The sequence below is a fragment of the Dermacentor albipictus genome, chromosome 9 (assembly GCF_038994185.2).
Source record: "Dermacentor albipictus isolate Rhodes 1998 colony chromosome 9, USDA_Dalb.pri_finalv2, whole genome shotgun sequence".
Lineage (NCBI taxonomy): Eukaryota > Metazoa > Arthropoda > Arachnida > Ixodida > Ixodidae > Dermacentor > Dermacentor albipictus.
Window position 1 is genome coordinate 66,795,952 of NC_091829.1, and position 21,124 is coordinate 66,817,075.

Sequence of the window (21,124 nt, forward strand, 5' to 3'; positions counted from 1 at the left end):
CAAACACGCCCCCCCCCCCCCCCCCACCCTCCTATAAGGAAGGTTCGATTCTTTTTCTTTTCTTTTTTCACTTCCAGGTACGGCCTACATGACGCAGGTGGCCATCAACAATGCGTACCTGAGCATTCGGAGCAAGGACGACGATAACGTAACGAACGTGAGTACGCCACGTGGGGCAGCCTGAATCGGTTACCCACCGCAAGCCTGCACCACTGACACGAACATAGGCCGAATGTCAGGCAGCTCTTCGACGCCGGCAGGACCCGTATAGTTTCAGGTGACCCGCATTGTCCAATGAGACGGTACTGCTCGATGTTATTTGTGTACCTTCATCGCCATAGCGATTGCACGGACACTCGAGGCACGTTTGAGCCGCCGCCGTCGCCGCCGTGCTGTCACGGTATCGTCAGCGCACACGCTGGTGCCCCACGCATCGAGGGTTATGTCTCCAGAGACACCCGAGAGATGCGCAGTGCATTTGGCTGCAACAAACGCCGAGTGGCCCCGGCCACGCCCACGATATCCGTTCAGTCGGCTCGCCAGCCGAGCATGTGTAGCGTTGCGTGCTTTGCCGCAGGCATGAGTGCCGTGCGCGGAAACACTACTACGACGCTCTTGCTGCGCAGCTCCGAGTGATCCCAGAGGAACGGACAGTATATAGCCTTCAAGTCATGGATTATACATACTTATTTTCGGAGAAGTTGCTCCGACTTACCGCTGAAACTTTGAAAAGGACGGGGACCAACAGATACGTATACACAAAGGACCAGCGCTATACCAAATTAACATTTTTGTTTTATTTTAAAAGACCGCCACGATTTTGTATATGTCATCGCCTCACTTCTGACAAGACATGTGCTCGTTGAAAGCTCGAGCAACACATGTTCCTCTTGGGAGGAAGAAAATCACGCGACACTGTCGCCCACTAAACAACGCACTAAATGCGACGCAATGATGCGAACGCCAACTATCTTCGTTCGCTCTTATTTCTGCTGCTGCTGGTGGCTCTCCTAATTACTGTCGTAGTGAGGACTATGATAAGCACGCCGCGCAGCTTCATGCCATGCTCGCGTGATTAAATACACGCGTTATAAAAAAAAACAGCGTTCGCTGTCTTTGCACAAAGGAATCAAGAGTGTTGCACACGACGCGAAAAATTAGAACGAAATGGCCCACCCCCATGTCTGCATCGCCGCCGTGCCATGTCACACTCGCAGTCGCAATCGCAAGCCTGTGTTATGCGCGCGTTCCTTGCCCGCGCAAGCTCTCCCCTGCGTTCTGAGTGCACCTGAGTGCACTTCAGGTCTGACCTGAAGACCTGAGGGCACTCAGATCTGACCTGAAGACTTGAGTGCACCTGGTGCACTTCAGGTCTGACCCGAAGACCTGAGTGCACTCAGATCTGACCTGAGGACCTGAGTGCACCTGGTGCACTTCATGTCTGACCCGAAGACCTGAGTGCACTCAGATCTGACCTGAAGACCTGAGTGCACCTGAATGAAGACGCGCCAAGCGTCTCAGCGCACTCGCTTGCCCGCAAGGCGTTCGCAACTCAAAGGAAGCGCTCAGCAGCGTTCGACTGGACATTGGGCAACCCCAAAAATCTCAAGTTGGCTCACACCCAAATTTCAAGTTGGCTCACTGCCAGATTCAACTTGTCCCATCCCCCTAACGTGAGTTGGCCCACCCCACATTTCACGTTGGTCCACCCACGAATTTCGAGTTGTCCCACTTGCACATGTGCAGTTGGCCCACCTCCAAATTTAAGTTAGCTCGGCCCCAAATTTAAAGTTGGCCCGCACCCAAATTTCGGTTGGCCCACCCCTACTATATGCTCCCCCATGCATATTCTAAGGAGCCCTATGTATCTCCATGGGTATCCTCTTTTTATCGTTGTGCTTTAAATTGTTCCTTATCGCTTAAAATCTACCAATGCTCCACATTTACACTATCATAACTATTACATCTCTTAACGTCACAAATTACACATGTTTGTGCAGAGACAAGGCATTACACTTTTCGCGTTACAGGGCTGGGGAGCTCGCCAAAGAATGTTTACGCCTTAAAAAAAAAGTTCGGCTCTCACATGAGTATACGCGGCATATTGTCCCACAGCAACAGAATGGGTGCCAACTGAGAGGGCATCCACTATATAGAAACAGAATGAGTGCCAAGGGAAGGGAAGCGCAGTCGAGTTGCTACGAAATTAGGATAACTAGCAGGCTCGTAGACGAAATCGGCTCACACAAGGAGCACGTAACTGGAGCTTGCAGGGAAAAGGGCCACGTTCCGGCAGTGGACATAAAGCAGGCCGACGATGCCAGTAGCGCCCGCTTGTAGAACTTTCTTTTCTTTTTTTGCGCTCTATTCTCGATCGTGCTAGGGCTGAAACTGATCGCCATCTCCGGCGTGTTTCGCAGATCACGGTGAAGGCGTTTCCTGTGCCGGACTTCCCCGAAAACATCGTCCGGTACCGGTACGGCCTCTTCTGGCTAGCGGCTGCCACATTCCTCTTTCCCATGTACCAAATAATCGCTCGACTTTGCGCCGAGAACAAGAGCGGCCTAAGGGTAAGAATACGTATTTGAGCAAGATTCCGCAGTAGGCCAGTTGGTTTGACATCATTAAGATTAGATTATGGGGTTTTACGTGCCAAAACCACTTTCTTATTATGAGGCACGCCGTAGTGGAGGACTCCGGAAATTTAGGCCACCTGGGATTCTTTAACGTGCACCTAAATCTAAGTACACGGGCGTTTTCGCATTTCGCCCCCACCATCGAAATGCGGCCGCCGTGGCCGGGATTCGATCCCGCGACCTCGTGCTCAGCAGCCTAACACCATAGCCACTGAGCAACCATGGCGGGTTTGACATCATTAAAGCTGTCACGCAAATTGACGAAGAGGCAGGACTACCAACTATATTAACCTAAGCGCGAACTAGCAACTACATTAGTGATTGTTTGCGCTCAGGTGGATCGATTAGTTTTTCGCTATTAAGCCTTGCCCCTCCGTAGCTTTGCGCGACAGCTTTAATTTAATTAATTAGGTAACAATGTGATGGCGGCGTGGGAAAAGTAATATTCGAGAGCCAAGCGAACCCGAATCGAATAGTTCCGGAATCGAATCGAACCGAATATCGAGTACGTTTGTAATAAATTTGAATATTGAACAGCCATTTACACCGTTAATTAGAATTATCTTCCCGAACTTGGCACATCCACAACGTCTGGCAGTTTCTGTCATTGTGTTTCAGTCTATGAAGCGTTGTTTATTAAAAGCACGAACGAAGCACTTAGAGCGAATCGGCATTTTGTTCGCAAACTCGGGACTCATTTGTGAGTGTGAGCGGTAACCGTTTACCCGGCGGAGTCTGGCTCCCTGAGCGATGTATAGCATGCTCCAACATTAACCTTCTCGTGTTTTATCCCTGCTATGGTCGCCGGGATCAAGTTTAGATTTATTTTATAATTGATCGCACACAGCTGGCGATCTGAAATTGTAAAATCACTCGGAAAATAATCGCGTTCACGAATGAGGACTACTCGATTCGGAGGCCGGAATAAACAAGGCAATATCAAATTCGTTCCCCTAAAGTTTCGGATATTCGCGTACCCTTAAGAGGGGACGATGACAGTTGGCAGCATTCTGTGACGTCTATCGCACAATGGCGTGACGTTACACACCCGCGTCAGAACACACTTTGCCAACCATTACTTCTTTCGCCTCGTTTCGTATCGTGATTGTAAACCTTCGAACACGCGTGGATGCGATGAGTTTCGAAGGTCGAATGAAGGAATGAAGGAATTAAGGGAACTTGGAATGGAAGGAACGTCAGCACGGAACGTTCCCTTCTGGACAACCACGTGCGCTTACCCACCGTGGTTGCTCAGTGGCTATGGTTTTAGGCTGCTGAGCACGAGGTCGCGGGATCGAATCCCGGCCATGGCGGCCGCATTTCGGTGGGGGCGAAATGCGAAAACGCCCGTGTACTTAGATTTAGGTGCATGTTAAAGAACCCCAGGCCGTCGAAATTTCCCGAGTACTCCACTACGGCGTGCCTCGTAATCAGAAAGTGGTTTTGGCACGTAAAACCCCATGATTTCTTTTAACCATGTGCGCTTCCCGCAGCTGGCGCTTCCCGCAGTACATCGAGCACGGTGAAAGAAAAGCAGGGCTTTATTTACATCTCGTTATCTACAGCAGCGTAGCGGTAGCTGTGACTCCAGGACAACAAAACGGCGTATACATGACGTCACGTGAATACTCCCAGTACACATTGAACTCTGTTCGTATTCGTCTTTGGGGTGCGTGGCGCCACGCTTGTTGAGTTACTTAGCTAATGTTTACCGCCGTTATATTGCTTATAAACCACAAAGCTCACTTCGTGTAATAATAGCAGATGTTGCGTGCGCTCAACCGCTCTTCCGTTCTCACAATCAAAACCTCCTCCTCCTCATTCTTCTTCTTCTTCTTTTGCTTCTTCTTCTACTTCTTCTTCTTCTACTTCTTCTTCTTCTATAATCCTGCTATTGATAACAGAGGAATGGCACAAAAAGGACACGAGTACAGAGTTGGGCGAGGAACAAAGGCGCTAACGCTGTCGCTTTCACCACTTCGCCGTTCGGGCTGAAGGATACTACAATTTCTTCTTCTTTTTTTTACACTCATATTACAACGTGCATTGCAACAATGCGTATTAGAATGTACTAGTGCTTCGATGAACCATGCTTGTCGCAGATGCGACCGTGAACTCACGATTGCGGGATGTTTGGCTAGATCCACTCACCGTGACGACGGGTGGACGTTGTCCTCCTCTGTCGCCTGTCGCCAAATGCAGCGTACAGAACGGCGCAGGGCAAAGCAGACTGCGGCATCTGAGCGCGCATCAGTTCTCATGTAGTCTCGCTGAAGCTCCTGTACGCACCCGTACAAACAAGCATCCTTCACGACGATTCGTCGGGCCGGAGCTCGACGGTTAGAAAAAAAAAGAAAAAAAAAGACATTGTTTTTTTTGCCTTCACTGTATAAAGTTCTATGTCATGGTTATATATAACCTATGTCAAAATTCTTTATGAAAAGGTTTATGTCAAAAGCTTTACGAAAAGGAAAGTTAGTGCGCTGCTTTTTAGCTCCATGTTACGTTTCGGTAAATGCCAACTTGCAAGTTTCGTGTACGTTCAAATTCCATTCCGAAGTTATAAACATAAAATTTCACGTCATCAAAAACATGCACTCTTAAGAACGTTTAAGTGTGTGCCCTATCTACTGCTTCTGCGTCCTCTTTTGATTAATGTTTTGTCGTTCTCGTCTTGGCCACATCCTAATTGCCGTAATGTGAGCGCTGTAATAAGCGACACATTTATTTGCCGCCACCGCTAAGAGATGCGCGTTGTTATTTTATCGAATGCCACCGCCCACAACAGACGGTATGCAAAGTTTGTAGTGTCACGCGCACGTTGGCACCGACTCGCCATGTCTGACGGCGCCCCCCCCCCCCCCCCCCGTCCGTCCGCCTCGACGGCAGGAGTACCAGCTGATGATGGGCCTGGGCGACTGCTTCTACTGGTCGGGCCACTTCTCGTGCGCCCTGTGCTTCTTCGTGGTGCACAGCGCGCTGTGCCTCTACAGCGCCGTGGGGCACGCGCACTTCGACACCGGCGCCGCGTACCTCGACCGCACGGACCCTTCGCTCCTGTTCGTCGCGCTGCTGGTGCACAGCGTGTCGCAGATACTGCTGGCCATGCTGGCCGCCAGCGTGTTCACCTCGGGTGGGTGTGCGCTACGTTGCGTCTCTCTCTCTCTCTCTCTCTATTTCTATCTCTTCTATCTCTCTCTCTTCTGTTTATTTTTTTTTTATTTTTTGGTAATCGACGTCCGCGGATATTCCTCTCTGTTTCGAATTACGCGAGCGGGGCACGCGTTGCGTGTGCACGTGTTCTGCACTGCAGCGACACGCGCGCGTGCCATCGCTCCGATTCGCAGTAAAATCGAGTCGACCAAATTATTGGCTTTTAACGTCCTGAAGCAACGCACGGCATATGCGGCACGTCGTATAGTTGATGACTGCAGGTTGAATTCAGTCACGTGATGGCTTTCAACGTGCACCTAAATCAAACGAAAATGCACGTTTCTTTTTAAAGCGAAGCTTTCTGTGCCTCTTCCTTCGATTTTCCCACTGCTGCTGCTGCTGCTGCTGTGGCTGCTGCTGTCACGCACACCGCGCGGGGAGGGAGGGGGGGTGTCACAGCCTGTGCATACATGGCAGGATCTTGCACGCGCAAGGGCGAAAGGCGGGAGAGAAGCGCACCCTCTCCCATCGCACGCAAGGCAGCAAGGGGTAGGGGGGAGGGGGAGGAGGGCCGTTCTACTCCGGCGGCTGCTGCGTACGGCGCGGTCGCTTTCCAAACGCGTTTAACTCGCTGTGGTTGGAGAAGGCTCCTCGAAATGTCGCTACCAGCGGTCTCGCTGTAGATTCACTGTCATACTGTAGTTACAGTTTATATTTTATTGCGAAAGCAATACTGCTCGCACTTTCGGCCCATCGGTGGTCGTGGCGCCTCCGTACACAGCTGCGCATCACGAGACCGTGTGACGTCATGCCAGACCGAGAGACGGGGCCCCACACGGAGGAAGGAAACTAAGGAGAGGCCCTGACGTCACTCTTTGTGAAGCAAAAGTGAAGCTGGAAGTTGGCGTTGCTCATCGCGATGCTCCGCCTTTTGTGCCACCCTCCTCTCTTGTTTACATCTTTCGCGAAACCACGCCGCGCTGCACTTGGTGTCGCGCACGCTCGCGCAAGATCCGGCAGAGCACGGTGCAGGTAACAAAGCGCAACAAGACACGGTGACTAACGCAAACCCGCCCACACAGCGCCTTTGCCACGGCACGAAACCTACCAGAGCAACACGTGTGAGCGCTCAAAATCTCAAAATCAGAACAACGCCGCCATTGTGGCCCAAAAGGCGTGGCCATAAAGCAAAAAATATAAAAAAGCAGCAAAAAAATGAGAACCTACTACGTCATTTCCGCCACACTTTTCTCCTAGCGCGCGGAGGGGGTAGGGCCTCTCCTTAGTTTCCTTCCTCCGTGGTGGAGGCGAAGCCTTGCGCGCCGCTGCTGCGGCGCTACCGAGACAGGGCGCTCGCTGGTGTGACGTCACTCTAGCAGGATAAATGGGCTACAGCTCGGCTCCTCGCAGTTGTCGGCGCGCTGCCTTGCGCTATGTCGGATGATGTATAGCCATAAGTTCAACAAAGCGCAACCATGTCTGCACCATCAGCCAAACGAAGGCGCAGCCAAGGGTATTGCTTTCGCAATCTTCCAGGCTTAACCAAGCTAAGCCTTCAGCCAATTTATTATGCGAAGCATATTACGAGAGCTCAACCCAGCTCCTCAGGCGCGGCGGTGTCGCCTTCAATACCACGTGACACCGTGACGTCACGACAGAGGAGAAACGGGGCTCCAACTCGCGCCGTCGCTCGCGGCGTCGCCCCCCGCATCGGACGCGGTGAGCGTCGAGCAACGCAGCGTTCGGCGCGACAACGAAATGTGCGCCTGAGCAAGCGCCGCACGCCTGAGCCGACGCCGACGACACCGGCTTTTCTGCGACACGAGCTCCTTAAGAGGAAGCTTTAGCTCGGGCCCAACTCCGACGCGGCCTATTCAAATACATGTAAAACGCAAAAACGTTTTTATGAGATAACCACTGCACCGACATTGATGAAATTCGTTGCACTTGAAAGAGAAAGTTAAATTCTAGTGACTGTTGGAAGCGGAATCTCGATTTAGGGCTTCAATTTTCTTAAATCGATTTTCAAATATTTGATCGTTTGAAAAAAAATAGAAGCACAAAGTTTACAAATTCATAGCTCTGCATCAAGAACTCATATCGCGGTTCTGTAAACGGCATCCATTAGATCATTCAAAGCGGACAAATTCAATATGTCATTTTAGATCTTACGTGAATTTGTTACGTTGGTTACAACGGGTTTGCAAAAGTTGTATTTCCCTATGATTAAATTTTTTTATATTCATGTGTAACATATCAATTTTGTCCGCTTTAGATGTACTATTATATGCAATTCACAGAATTGTATTATCATTTTTAGTCGTTGAGTTACAGAGTTGTAAACTTGATAGTTTCGTTTTCTGAAAATGTTCGATTTTCGCCAATTTTTAATAAAAAAATGATGACTTAACTCAAAAATTCGAAACCAACAGTCACTAGATTTTAAGTTTGTCTTTTAAATGCAACAAACCTCGTCAAATTTGGTGCAGCGGTTGCCGAGAAAAACGAATTCTCCTTTTACATGTATTTAGATAGGAGCACTCGAGCTAAAGCTTCCTCTTAACGCTGTCGCGTTAAAATAAAGGCTAGTATGCTTCGCATCCTGGGCTTAACCTTAGCTAAGCCACAGCCATTTTTTTGTTGTTGTTGACCCGGTGTTACCTGAAGCTTAACGCATTTACGGGCAGCCTAAATATACGTGATGGTTTCGCGTCCGGTCCCGAGCAGTGGCCGCAGCCATGGTGTCGATCGTGATCGTGTCCGTGGCGCTGCCCTACTGGGTGCTGGAAACCACGGGAAGCCTGGAGACGCTGGCGCAGTTTGTGTTCGGGGTCCGCGTCACGATGTTGCTGTCGTCCGCGCTGCCCACTGTCGCCGCCTTCAACGTGCTCACCATTCTGGCCATCCAGAACGACTTCGACGGTACGCGTGCAACCCCTATCGGAGAATAACCACAAGGCAGCCGTCGTACTCTAGTTAGGATGAAATTCGAGATTTTTTGATAGATAGATAGATAGATAGATAGATAGATAGATAGATAGATAGATAGATAGATAGATAGATAGATAGATAGATAGATAGATAGATAGATAGATAGATAGATAGATAGATAGATAGATAGATAGATAGATAGATAGATGGATGGATGGATGGATAGATAGATAGATAGATAGATAGATAGATAGATAGATAGATAGATAGATGGATGGATGGATGGATGGATGGATGGATGGATGGATGGATGGATGGATGGATGGATGGATGGATGGATGGATGGATGGATGGATGGATGGATGGATGGGTGGGTGGGTGGGTGGGTGGGTGGGTGGGTGGATGGATGGGTGGGTGGGTGGATGGATGGATGGATGGATTGATGGATGGATGGATGGATGGATGGATGGATGGATGAATGGATGGATGGACGGATGGACGGACGGACGGACGGACCAACTTTATTGAAGAATAAAACGCTCAATGGGTGGAGCCCCTAGACAAGGGTCACACTGGCTTCCACACGCCGTCTTGCTTGACGGATGATGGCCCTTTGGACCTCTTCCTGTGAGCTGGACAACGCCGCCTCCCATTGTGTATGATCCGTAATACCTTTGTTTGTCTTTTGTGTATATTCCGTGCATGCCCATTAGATGTGGTCTAAGGTTGGCGTGGCTCCGCACCATGGCCATGTGTCCGCATATCTTTCGGGATGAATTTTATGGAGAACGTGCAGGTTGTTATATGTATACGTTTACAGCTTTCTCCATACAACCTGTTCTTCCATACTGAGGTTCTTATCTGGAGGTGGTTGTTTCATTCTATTTCCTCTGTGGTAGTTTAAAATTGCAGAGGTGTCTTCAGAGGTGTCCTGTGAGCACCCGTGGTGTGTAGCATGCGCACGAGCTTCTCTCTCAGCCTCTTCGTTTCCCCTGATTCCCTCATGACTGGGTACGCATATAAGGTGAAAAAAATTTTATTACCTATAGTGAACGGCGTTCCTCATCAAATAAAGAAAATGAAGGGAGAAATTTCATATATTCCAACTTTTTACTTCTTAAGTTGACGTTATAAAACTTGAAGATTGCTTCCAGTAAAATTGCTGCCGTTATATAGTGCAGTACCTCACATACAGTTTTAATCTTGTTCGACTCATCTTCCAAATGTAAGCGCATAAATGTGCAAATGTTTCCCGCGTTCCACAATTTTCTTTTTGACTTTTCTTAACGAACTGGAACGTCATTTTGCATAAACTCTTGAAATATAATAATAATAATATCTGGGGTTTTACGTGCCAAAACCACTTTCTGCTTATGAGGCACGCCATAGTGGAGGACTCCGGAAATTTTGACCACCTGGGGTTCTTTAACGTGCACGTAAATCTAAGCACACGGGTGTTTTCGCATTTCGCCCCCATCGAAATGCGGCCGCCGTGGCCGGGATTCGATCCCGCGACCTCGTGCTCAGCAGCTCAACACCATAGCCACTGAGCAACCATGGCGGGTCTTGAAATATGTGAAATGGTGTTCCATGCTAACTTTTTTTAAAAACAAACACCTAATATGTAGAAGTATGTTTATGTGAGATGCACATTGCTATGCGGTACAATGTTTCACATTGTACTGTCACTTCTGTCGCAAACATTTTTCACGCTCCTCTGCGTGGAAGTATGTTTAAGCATGTGCAATGATATTTCGTATGCTGCAACCTGCATCTCCACTATCAGTGTACGCAAGCGTTTAATTATACAAGGTTTACCTGTGCTGGAGTTCAGACGATTCTCTAGAATTCTAAGCCCCAGAGACCTAAAGTACGTACAGCTCAGGAAATAACCGCGATTGAATATGCTTTTAATTACCAGCTGGTGTGTTAGGAACGTTAAAATCCACTTTTTTTCCGTTCAAATTGACATTTAAAAAAGGCGCCAAAGTTGACTCATGAGTTTCTTATTTCCCGCCGAAACCCTAGCGCCGATACGTCAGTGTGACGTCACTGGTTTCAACATATTTTCCTATCTTTCGGCCATTCTGACCCAAGAAATGTTCTTGAAGGTTGCTATCTTTGTCTCTTTTAGAATCTTGCGCCGACGATCTTTACCAATAAACACTTAACTAGAGTCTAATAGACGCTGTTAGTATCCATGACGTCAAGACTTGCTGATGCGGGAACTTCAAGGAGGCGTGGCCTCGGGTCGGTCTTTTGTTTTTCTTGTTTTTTTTTAGTCTTTCCTAATTTATCAAGCTTCTTTTTGCCGTTAAAAGGGCTTTTTCGATATTGTAGAAGAGTAGTTTACTAAAACAGATCGACTAATATTTGTCTTTAGTGTTACTTTAACTATCGTGGTTAGACGCAAAAAAGCAGTGTCTCCAGGGGAGGTATTCTGTAAGAGTCCACTTAGTGGGCGTGTCCATTTCGTCTGCTGTTGAAGCGCTGATTGGCTGTGGCGCCTAGCTCGCTGCTGAGGACGCGAAGCGCAGCCCAGCCAATCAGAACTTCAACTGCAGACGAAATGGACACGCCCACTAAGTGGACAAGTCTTACAAAATACCTCCCCCAGATGCGCGAACAAAGTAAGCGCCTGCTTCAGTTTTCTTTTTTTTTTCTCCGCTTTCCTCTGCCTGAAGACAGAGGTAAACATTGTTGGGTCATAGCGTGGGTTGACATGTTGACTTCCGTCCTGGAAAATTCATGTGATATCGCGGTATACGAAACGAACTTCACGGTTGCCTTCTGATCATCTGCGAGGGTTCGACGGTCTAAATCGAATCGGCGTCAACTTTCAGGAACGCTGTTGGTAAGAATACACACACACATATATATATATATATATTTATATATATATATATATATATATATATATATATATATATATATATATATATATATATATATATATATATATATATATATATATATATATATATATATATATATATATATATTACGGCTTGCAATATAGCGCGCGGCCTCTTCGGAGCTGCGGCTACATTACACAACCTAGTTGCAAGACAAGGCTTATGACCGCTAATGGTATCGATGGCATTTCATCACTTTTCGCCCAGCTGAGTCGGAATCGACGCACCGATCGAGTGATTTTGTTCTGCGAATTTAAAGTCTAGGCTTGCGAAAAAATAGAAGCTGCAGCTGTCCCTGACCAAAGGGTTACCTTCGGCTGAGTATTGATGACGTGACCTGCGAAAAAAAAAAATATGTATTCGTAGGACGTTCAGGTTTTAACCTTAAACCAGTGACACAAAGACACACGTCGACCATGTAACACAGGCTATCATCATCATCATCATCAGCCTGGTTACGCCCACTGCAGGGCAAAGGCCTCTCCCATATTTCTCCAACAACCCCGGTCATGTACTAATTGTGGCCATGCCGTCCCTGCAAACTTCTTAATATCATCCGCCCACCTAGCTTTCTGCCACCCCCTGCTACGCTTCCCTTCCCTTGGAATCCAGTCCGTAACCCTTAATTACCATCGGTTATCTTCCCTCCTCATTCCATGTCCTGCCCATGCCCATTTCTTTTTCTTGATTTCAACTAAGATGTCATTAACTCCCGTTTGTTCCCTCACCCAATCTGCTCTTTTCTTATCCCTTAACGTTACACTCATCATTCTTCTTTCCATAGCTCGTTGCGTCGTCCTCAATTTGAGTAGAACCCTTTTCGTAAGCCTCCAGGTTTCTGCCCCGTAGGTGAGTACTGGTAAGACACAGCTATTATAGACTTTTCTCTTGAGGGATAATGGCAACCTGCTGTTCATGATCTGAGAATGCCTGCCAAACGCACCCTAGCCCATTCTTATTCTTCTGATTATTTCCGTCTCATGATCCGGATCCGCCGTCACTACCTGCCCTAAGTAGATGTATTCCCTTACCACTTCCAGTGCCTCGCTACCTATTGTAAATTGCTGTTCTCTTCCGAGGCTGTTAAACATTACTTTAGTTTTCTGCAGATTAATTTTTAGACCCACTCTTCTGCTTTGCCTCTCCAGCTCATTGAGCATGCATTGCAATTGGTCCCCTGAGTTACTAAGCAAGGCAATATCATCAGCGAATCGCAAGTTACTAAGGTATTCTCCATAAACTTTTATCCCCAATTCTTCCCAATCCAGGTCTCTGAATACCTCCCGTAAACATGCTGTGAATAGCATTGGAGAGATCGTATCTCCCTGTCTGACGCCTTTCTTTATTGGGATTTTGTTGCTTTCTTTTTGGAGGACTACGGTGGCTGTGGAGCCGCTATAGATATCTTCCAGTATTTTTACATACGGCTCATCTACACCCTGATTCCGTAATGTCTCCATGACTGCTGAGGTTTCGACAGGATCAAACGCTTTCTCGTAATCAATGAAAGCTATATATAAGGGTTGGTCACAGGCTATACTAGGTGGCAGATATCACAGGCTATATTACCAGATACTAGATATATACTAGATATAGATATTTACTAGAGTTCACAGGGTAGATTAGATGGCAGTTACGCTATACGGCAAATTTTGCCATTTAATACACCTTTGGTTGCAAAATATTTTTCTTGCTCATGCGCAGAAGGTATTCGCAAATGAGAAAACAACACACGTAATATAAATAAAATGCAAGAATAGAACACAGTGTATTGATTTACTAAGCGTGTTGCTAAATTACGGGGTTTTACGTGCCAAAATCACTTTCTGATTGTGAGGCACGCCGCAGTCGAGGACTCCGGAAATTTCGACCACCTGGTGTTCTTTAAGGTGCACCTAAATCTATGTACACGGGTGTTTTCGCTCCAATCGAAATGAGGCCGCCGTGGCCGGGACTCGATCCCGCGACATTTGTGATCAGCAGCCCAACACCATAGCCACAGAGCAACCACGGCGGGTAAAGTTGTTGGTGGTAAAGAACGAATGGCCAATGAAGATTACTTTGAATTACCTGCTCTTTGAAATGTGTTTCGAAGCTTTTGTGGGTCAGATAAAAAGTTAACTTAAAAAGAGGTATTGCGTAGCGTGGACGCCTTATAATTAATTTATTGTTTGACATAATTACTACAAATTTTTGGATTGCCTTGCACAGCTTATGGAGAGGGTAATGTAGTTAGTATCGGTGGACGTAGTGTACAAGACGCAAAAATATATACAGAACTTGATCTAAATATTTTGTGTTTACGAAACACAGACATATCCATCAAAAACGCTCAACGCTTTCCTCTTTCAAGCCCATAGGATTTTACTGGAGAGACACATTCAGCTAAGTATGATTGACAGCTTAGGTAAGCACAGCCACACAAGGGCCAGGTTGTGGAGAAAAAGCGTGGGCGTGGGGTTGGTCCGGGGCCATCCGTCTGCCCTAGTTTGGTTTGTGTTTGCCTTTCAATCGGCGAACTTACTATCGCCTACAGAACTGTTCTCACTGAATTATATACATCAGCGGCATTACGTCATTTAGAGTAGGTTGATTATCGGCGTATAGTGCCGACCCTGTCATTATATACACCTATGATTTTGCCATCCCGATGTCGTAATGCAACATACGAGAATTCACTGACCAGTTGCTGGTTCCTAACCTCGCGTACAATGTGACGCCTGCAGCTAAAAAAAGAAAACACTGCTCCAAATCCTCCAGAGTGCCGACTCCGAGCGAAGCAGGCTAACACTCGCAGGTCTGATTCTCGAACACTCAGAAGTACGTCGACGGTGGATAATTGAGACAAGGACAGAAGGGGGACGACACCACAATGGGCTAACTTCAGCAACTTGATTTTCAGGAAACACCCGCCTATTTAACCCACGCATAGGTGGGTGCTTCCAGAAAAATTCAGTTGTTGAACTTGGCGTATTGTGGTGTCGTCTCCCGTCTGTCCTCGTTCGCTGGCGCTAAATATGTTTTCAAAGTCGGTTTGTCAACCCGCCCAACAAATGACATTGCTGAAATATTTTTCAACGTTTGTCTACATGCTCTCTACCGATATTTAATACACAGAAGAACAAACTTATACAAAACCACAGTTTACAAATCGAGAAACAGTCTATAGACTGTCTAGATTTTTTTTTTGTAGAAGACTCGCAAAAAATTTATCCCCTTGGATTGCCTCTGTTCTTATCGCTGATACCGTATATTTAAGACAGACCTGATGACTTTATCGTTTCTCTCTTTGCTCGGCTTTCATTAAACCTCCACTGCTTGGCTGCACAAAGTAGCTGTGTAGCTTCGCACATTCAACTTGTCGAGGCCAATCTCTGTGAACACTGGCTAACGAAATTTGATATTAGCAAATGCGTCTTCTAGCGCTCATATTCGAGCGGAAAGATTTCAGAGCTTCGAACAGATTAGCCCTGAATTGTTTAGCATCTGGTATTTTAGCGGGAATCGCACCGACAAATTGCAATAGGCGCTTACTTGACGAGCTCAAAATTTTTAGCTTCTGACAGTTCAGCGTTTCCATTCTCTCAAAGTCTTAAGCTATCAGAATCAAAATTTCAGAATCACAGTTCATCATTAAAGGTTCGGTAATGTTACAGATATTTAGTGTACAGAAAGAGGTTGCACGTGACCTCATCAGAACGTTCAACACGGCCGTACTACTGCTGCCTGACGACACCATGGCGAGGCAACGGCCTTGTTTGTGTTCGATGTCTTCTGAAGTGCGCGCCTGGCAGCGCAGCAAGGCGAGGACGGGTAGGAAGGGATAGGGGACAAGCGCTGTGACTGTGGCCTCCGAGATTACGATGGTGCACCCAAGGTGCGCCGGTGTGGTCTCTGAGGCCACACGGGTCACACCTTCCAGCATGGCCTCCAAGATAACGCGGGTACGTCACCGCGAGCTCGGAGGCAACACTTCGCATATAGTGATCATACGGGCATGCCTGCAATGCAGGTGGCGCTGTTTGGCAGAAGGTGCACTACACCACCTTGGGCGTGGTTCCCATCACCGTGGTAAACATCTGGGCTGTCAGTGCCGTGACGATGGCCGTCATGATACTGCTCATCGGCTACCTGTCTCACGTCCTGCCGTGGAACACCGCACTTCCACTGCATCCGCTCTTCTTCTTCAAGGTGAGCTCTTGAGGACACTAACCGCTTCTGTCAAGGTGTCTCCATAGGAAACGCCGCTTGCTTTTGAATTTTTCAGACCAGCCTCGGCGCGGTTCAAATCCCGATCGTAGCGGTCGATGCCAACGTTATCCTCAGCTAAACAAACAACATCTGGAGTCACCTTAGTGTATGGAGAGTAATGCAAATCAGCCATTTAAGAGGAATCTCCAGGTCGGCGGCTCCCTTCTCAAGACATGGGAATTGTGAAATCGGTTTTCTCGCCAACTACTGTACCGAACTTGATCAGGTTTGTTGCATTTAAAAGAATCAGTTAAATTGTAGTTACTGTAATAAGTGCATTTTTATTTGAGCGGTAAATATTTCTAAAAAAATTGTTGAACATTGCAACAATGGAAAAACGAAATTGTATAAGCTTAACAACTCCGTAAAGCAACGATGAAACATGATATCAGAATTATTTAAAGCGGGCAAAATTGACCTATCATACTGTGCTCTGATTGTACCGCTAATGTGTGAGTAGGAGTTTTTTCGAAACCCTTGTGAACATTCTAATAAATTCACGTAATCTGTATATTCGTATATCAGATTGGTCCGCTTTAGATGCCCTAGGAATTTTACAGGACTGCTATACTTTTTTTCATGCCGAGTTGCGGTTTTATAAACTTTATGCTTATACATTTTCTTTAAACGTACGAATTTTTCAGAATTATCGAAAACAGCATATATAGGCACTAAATCTGAATTCAGCTGCGTTCTGTCACCAGACATTTACTTTCTTTTTTAAAAGCAACATATTGCATTTAAACCGGTCTGCCGAATGTCTCGTGAAAGCGGTTCTGTGTTTAACACGTATTTGAATCGGCGGCACATGCGTAATTCTCCAGCCGAAGCTTCAAGCTGTTCAGTACATACTGCTCTTGTTCACTGCTGTTAGTGTTCCATCTATCACAAGAAAGACCTAAACTCGATATCAGCCAGCACATCAATTTGTAACAAACGTATCAGTTCTTTCAGTGCTGTAACTCATCACGCTCGAGAGGTGAGCATTTGTAATCAATTAATTTTTGAAATTATGACGGCTTGTAGCGACTTAACCATTTATGCGGCAGGTTTACTTTTTTTATTCAGAACTTCGCACTGGGTTTCAGAAAAAAAAAATATCATCTTGGAAGCCTCCAGAACATTCAGTCGTAATTCGCTACGGAAGGGGCAAATAATGACCAAAGGTGATAATTGCAGCTTGGAAAGAGGAAATTTCAGCTTTGAGTAAAGCAATGACACGTGCCTCAGTCGGGGCATATTTTTCATTATTAAACTGAAGGTGCCTATGAAATATTTTTCCTGATCCCGATCGCTAAGCAACGCCAAGTGGAGCGTAAAAGGTGCGTCTACGCCCCGGTGGTACTTTGACCTTCAGCGACGGTAATTTGACCTTCAGCCTTCAGCCACCGTAGCCGGACTCCACCGTATTTCACGCATTTGCGTAGATAACCATGGTTTGGAACGCGGTTCGGAAAGTGCTTCCTAAATTAAAATTAAATTATGGGGTTTTAGGTGCCAAAACAGAAATCTGATTACGGGGCAAGCCATAGTGGGGGACTCCGTAAATTTGTACCACCTGGGGTTCTTTAACTTGCACCTGAATCTAACTGCACGGGAGTTTTCGCATTTTGCCTCCATCGAAATGCCGCCGCCATGGCCGGTATTCGATCCTGCGACCTCGTGCTCAGCAGCCCAACACCATAGCCACTAAGAAACCGCGGCAAGCGAAGTGCTTCCTATCGAGTCAGAAATTTAAAGGGGGGTTGGTCGTTGGTTCTCGTGCAATGGTCAAAGGCGTCAAAGCTTGCTCAATTTCAAACATAAATGAAACGCGATGTGTCGCAGTCGTCGGAACCTCCAATTTGCTTTGAAACGTAATCACCAATGAAAGTAGAAGTTATGTTGCATACATCTCCTTCGAATGTTAAACAACTTAGATACGCGTTTATTTTTTCTTTAACCAGTAATGCGCAATTGTCGTTTTTTCACGTCGTTTTTCACCGGCAAATCGCCATCTCGCAGCCGAGCTACTGGCGACCACGCGAAGTTCAGTACAGGCCTCGTACCTACGACCTGGAGTACTACGATCCTCGCTTCGAGCGTGCGCCCAGCTATTTGAGAGCTGCCCTGAACGTGATGGATCTTTCGGTGGTGAGTCGGTGAGCCGTGCTTTACGAACCAGCGCCTATTAAATCGTACGTGGCACCGCTACCCGTGAGGGGTCCTCGAACGAGATAAGCGGGATTCGCGGCGATTTGCGACTAAGAGAACGGAGAGGAGTCGGGCAAACAGAGTGGCTGGGGGAGCAGGTGACCTGTTTCCTATTTAGAGCAGCAGAAGGGTAATAAATATGGGTGGGGCTGCCGTAGTGAAATGAAACGCGGTAATGTGGTAGCCGATAGACGGTGCGATGAGACTGAATTTGCTGGCATATAGGGGGTAGTCTGCTGGAAGGAGAGTAGACAGTGTTATAGCTGCTGTACAGATGCCTGTCTCCTTCACTGGGGCTTAAACAGGACGACGATAAGGATGATAATGGTAATTATGATGGGGATTATAATAATAATCGTCGTCATCGGTAGCGGTGTCGACTCTGCGGTTGCGTAACGCACGAATGTCGTCTACGGCTTGCAAAACGCGTCTGGCACCTTGTCGGCGAAAAAGAGGAGACGTATCACAAGACATGCGAAACAAAAGAAAGCATATAGGCAGGATATAGTCAGAATGTGGGCTTCGTGGGTTGGCCTTTGAGAACTTAGAATAGCGCAACACAGGATGGTTAATACAGTGCACCACAGAAAGGGCAGACTTACGTATGTATAGACAGACCTAAAAGAAAACCGTAAAAGATTATACCGATATCTGATTACGTCAAGTCACTCCCAGATAGCGTAACTATTTAGCAGAGAGTGTCAGTGACTCTTCCTAGTGACTCATCGTGAGCGTCGTATGCATCGACACCCTAAAGGGGGTAGGCTCAGCCAGGGCAGTTTATAATATTCCACTATATTGTGGCAAGTAGTATATTGAATAGACGGGGTGCTCTGTTAGGCGGTAGGCTAGTTGAGAATAAAGCCAACTTTAGGAGGAAGTAAGATAGGAGGGTGATTATGCGTTGCCAGCAATGTAGCTGTGGCCCAAATTTTAAGTGCGCAATCATTCTTCACGGGCATTACAATCATCGAACATGGATGAATCCTCGAAGCAGATGAAATTAGTCGCTAGGGAGTTTCATCGCGTTAGTATGACGTCATTGTCCCTGTACAGTAAAGAGTTACGGTTTCTGGGCGGCAATATGGTGGCAGTGACATGACACGATTACACGTCAGTTGCATTCTTTCCTATGTGTTTTTCATTTCGGTCTGCTTTTGCCATGTGTCCCAGCTAACGCTATATCCACGGTGTAACACGAAAAAAGAAGTTTGAAAAAGCTTGTTCTAGATACCATCTTAAGACCTACAGTGTTCTGTCGTCAGACCTTTGACGACCGAACACCGTATCTTTTGCATTTGTATCTTGCACCGTGCTTTTTCAATATTTCTTTCGTTTGTTTTTCGTCGAACAAGTTGCCTAAAGTTAGCTGGGACACCGTACATATCGCTGCGTGCGCTGTGTGGGTCCCCTCCTGTCCAATGTCCACGTGATGTTTTAAATTCTGCATGGAAACAGAATACGACGGGTGTTGCGAGCCCCGGCTTTTGATGCGCTCAGGAGACCGAACGAGGTCATTAAAATAAAGATTCTGCTGAGACGGTATATTATGCCGACTTTATAACCCTACTCTGGTTCTGTTCATTTATCATCTATCTGGCCGGTCGGAGCGGCGGTGCTGCTCCGTACCAGCAAACGACGAAGGGTGAACGAAAGCAATCGTTACAAAGCGCTACCCGTGTTTCCATTATAATTTAGTCGGTGATAGCAGTAGCTTGGTTTCTCCGCGTCTTTCGTTGCATAACTTAATACATTATGCGAGCCTGATGGCACTTGAGCCAGAGTTCTAAAATCAGCGCAAGCTCAGATCATTTGACGAAGCCAGACACCGGTATGTAGTCACGACGACAAAGCATGAGCTTGAAAAAAAAATTACGTGTAGAGTCTCAAATTCCCATTAGTTAGAGCAGTTGAGAACATTTGTGAGCAGAGTGCAAGTGTCCGTCTGCTCGATGCAACCTAGAAGTACACTAAACCTAAGAATAATTTTAACTTCATTAGTAAGTTACCCTTCTATGACGTCGAAGAAATCCAACCTTACCATGGGAAGAGGCTTGAAAAGCCAGAAGAGATGCTAAAACCGAAGACCTCTGATGACGCCATCTTTAAATTCCAGAACTGGCATTTCCAGATGTCATAAACTTTGTCGTCGTCTGCCCAGTCCTTGTTTTTAATGGGCAAAGGTCAACTCCACTGCATTTCCAACAAACGAAAAATAAAGAACTTGGAGAGATTCAAACACATTTACTGAGCCGCTAGCGCCCAAAGGCCCAAATGCGCAAAAAATAAGCTGAAATCCATGACGTCACCCTGACACACCGGCGTTTGAATTTCGGTGCCAAAAGTAAAATAAACGAATTTTCGAGCGTTCTCAGTTCTAGTAACGCAACTATTAGCGCAACACTCACGAATGTAGAGTCTTTCAAAAATGATTTATCAGCCTAAACTGACTTGTTTCACTTTAGTGTTTCCTCCACTTTACTGTTCTTCATTATTACCTGTGCCACAAAGAGCTGTCGCTGCGGTACTTGTTTGAGTGGCGGGCTCTGAATCCTGTTCGTCTCCTTCAGACTGAACTGTTTGTGTAGCGCACAAAATTCGCGTTATGTGTGCCTAAATATCCCGCCGCCGAGTTTCTTCTTGTTACAGTGTAAACGGGCGCAAACTGATGTGAAGTATAACGACGAAACAAGAAGGAGCGCACCTCGCAACTAGTAAGTTTATCCAGAGGAGGCACCTCGCAACTAGTAAGTTTATCCAGAGGAGGCAGGTTCATCTTTAATGGGGAAGGTTTCAGTGGGTGGAAAACACGTTGCAGACGACGAAAATGAAATTGCCAGAATGCGCGCTTATTCTAACACACATTCGGAGAAGTTATGTTCTGCGCCGGTTGGGGGGTACAGACGTATCGTTTATGCAAATGTCTCGCTAAAGTGCACATGTCTGCTGGGAATAAACTCTGTTGCGAGTGAGGCTGTTTTCTGTCATGCCATTAGCTCGCATGATTCCGCGTGCTTTTGCACCATAAGTTTTATGAACGAACCA

At 46.7% G+C, this 21,124-nt stretch overlaps 1 protein-coding gene across 1 annotated transcript in view; it reads left to right on the forward strand.

Moving 5' to 3' along the window:
• Window positions 1-21,124, forward strand: part of LOC139050093 (phospholipid-transporting ATPase ABCA3-like) — a 92,485-nt gene that overhangs the window by 16,228 nt on the left and 55,133 nt on the right. The window contains exons 4-9 of the mRNA XM_070526300.1: window positions 78-157; window positions 2,421-2,570; window positions 5,526-5,769; window positions 8,517-8,711; window positions 15,648-15,826; window positions 17,891-18,019. Of these exons, the coding sequence (XP_070382401.1) occupies window positions 78-157; window positions 2,421-2,570; window positions 5,526-5,769; window positions 8,517-8,711; window positions 15,648-15,826; window positions 17,891-18,019 (977 nt within the window). The remainder of the gene's footprint in view (window positions 1-77; window positions 158-2,420; window positions 2,571-5,525; window positions 5,770-8,516; window positions 8,712-15,647; window positions 15,827-17,890; window positions 18,020-21,124) is intronic.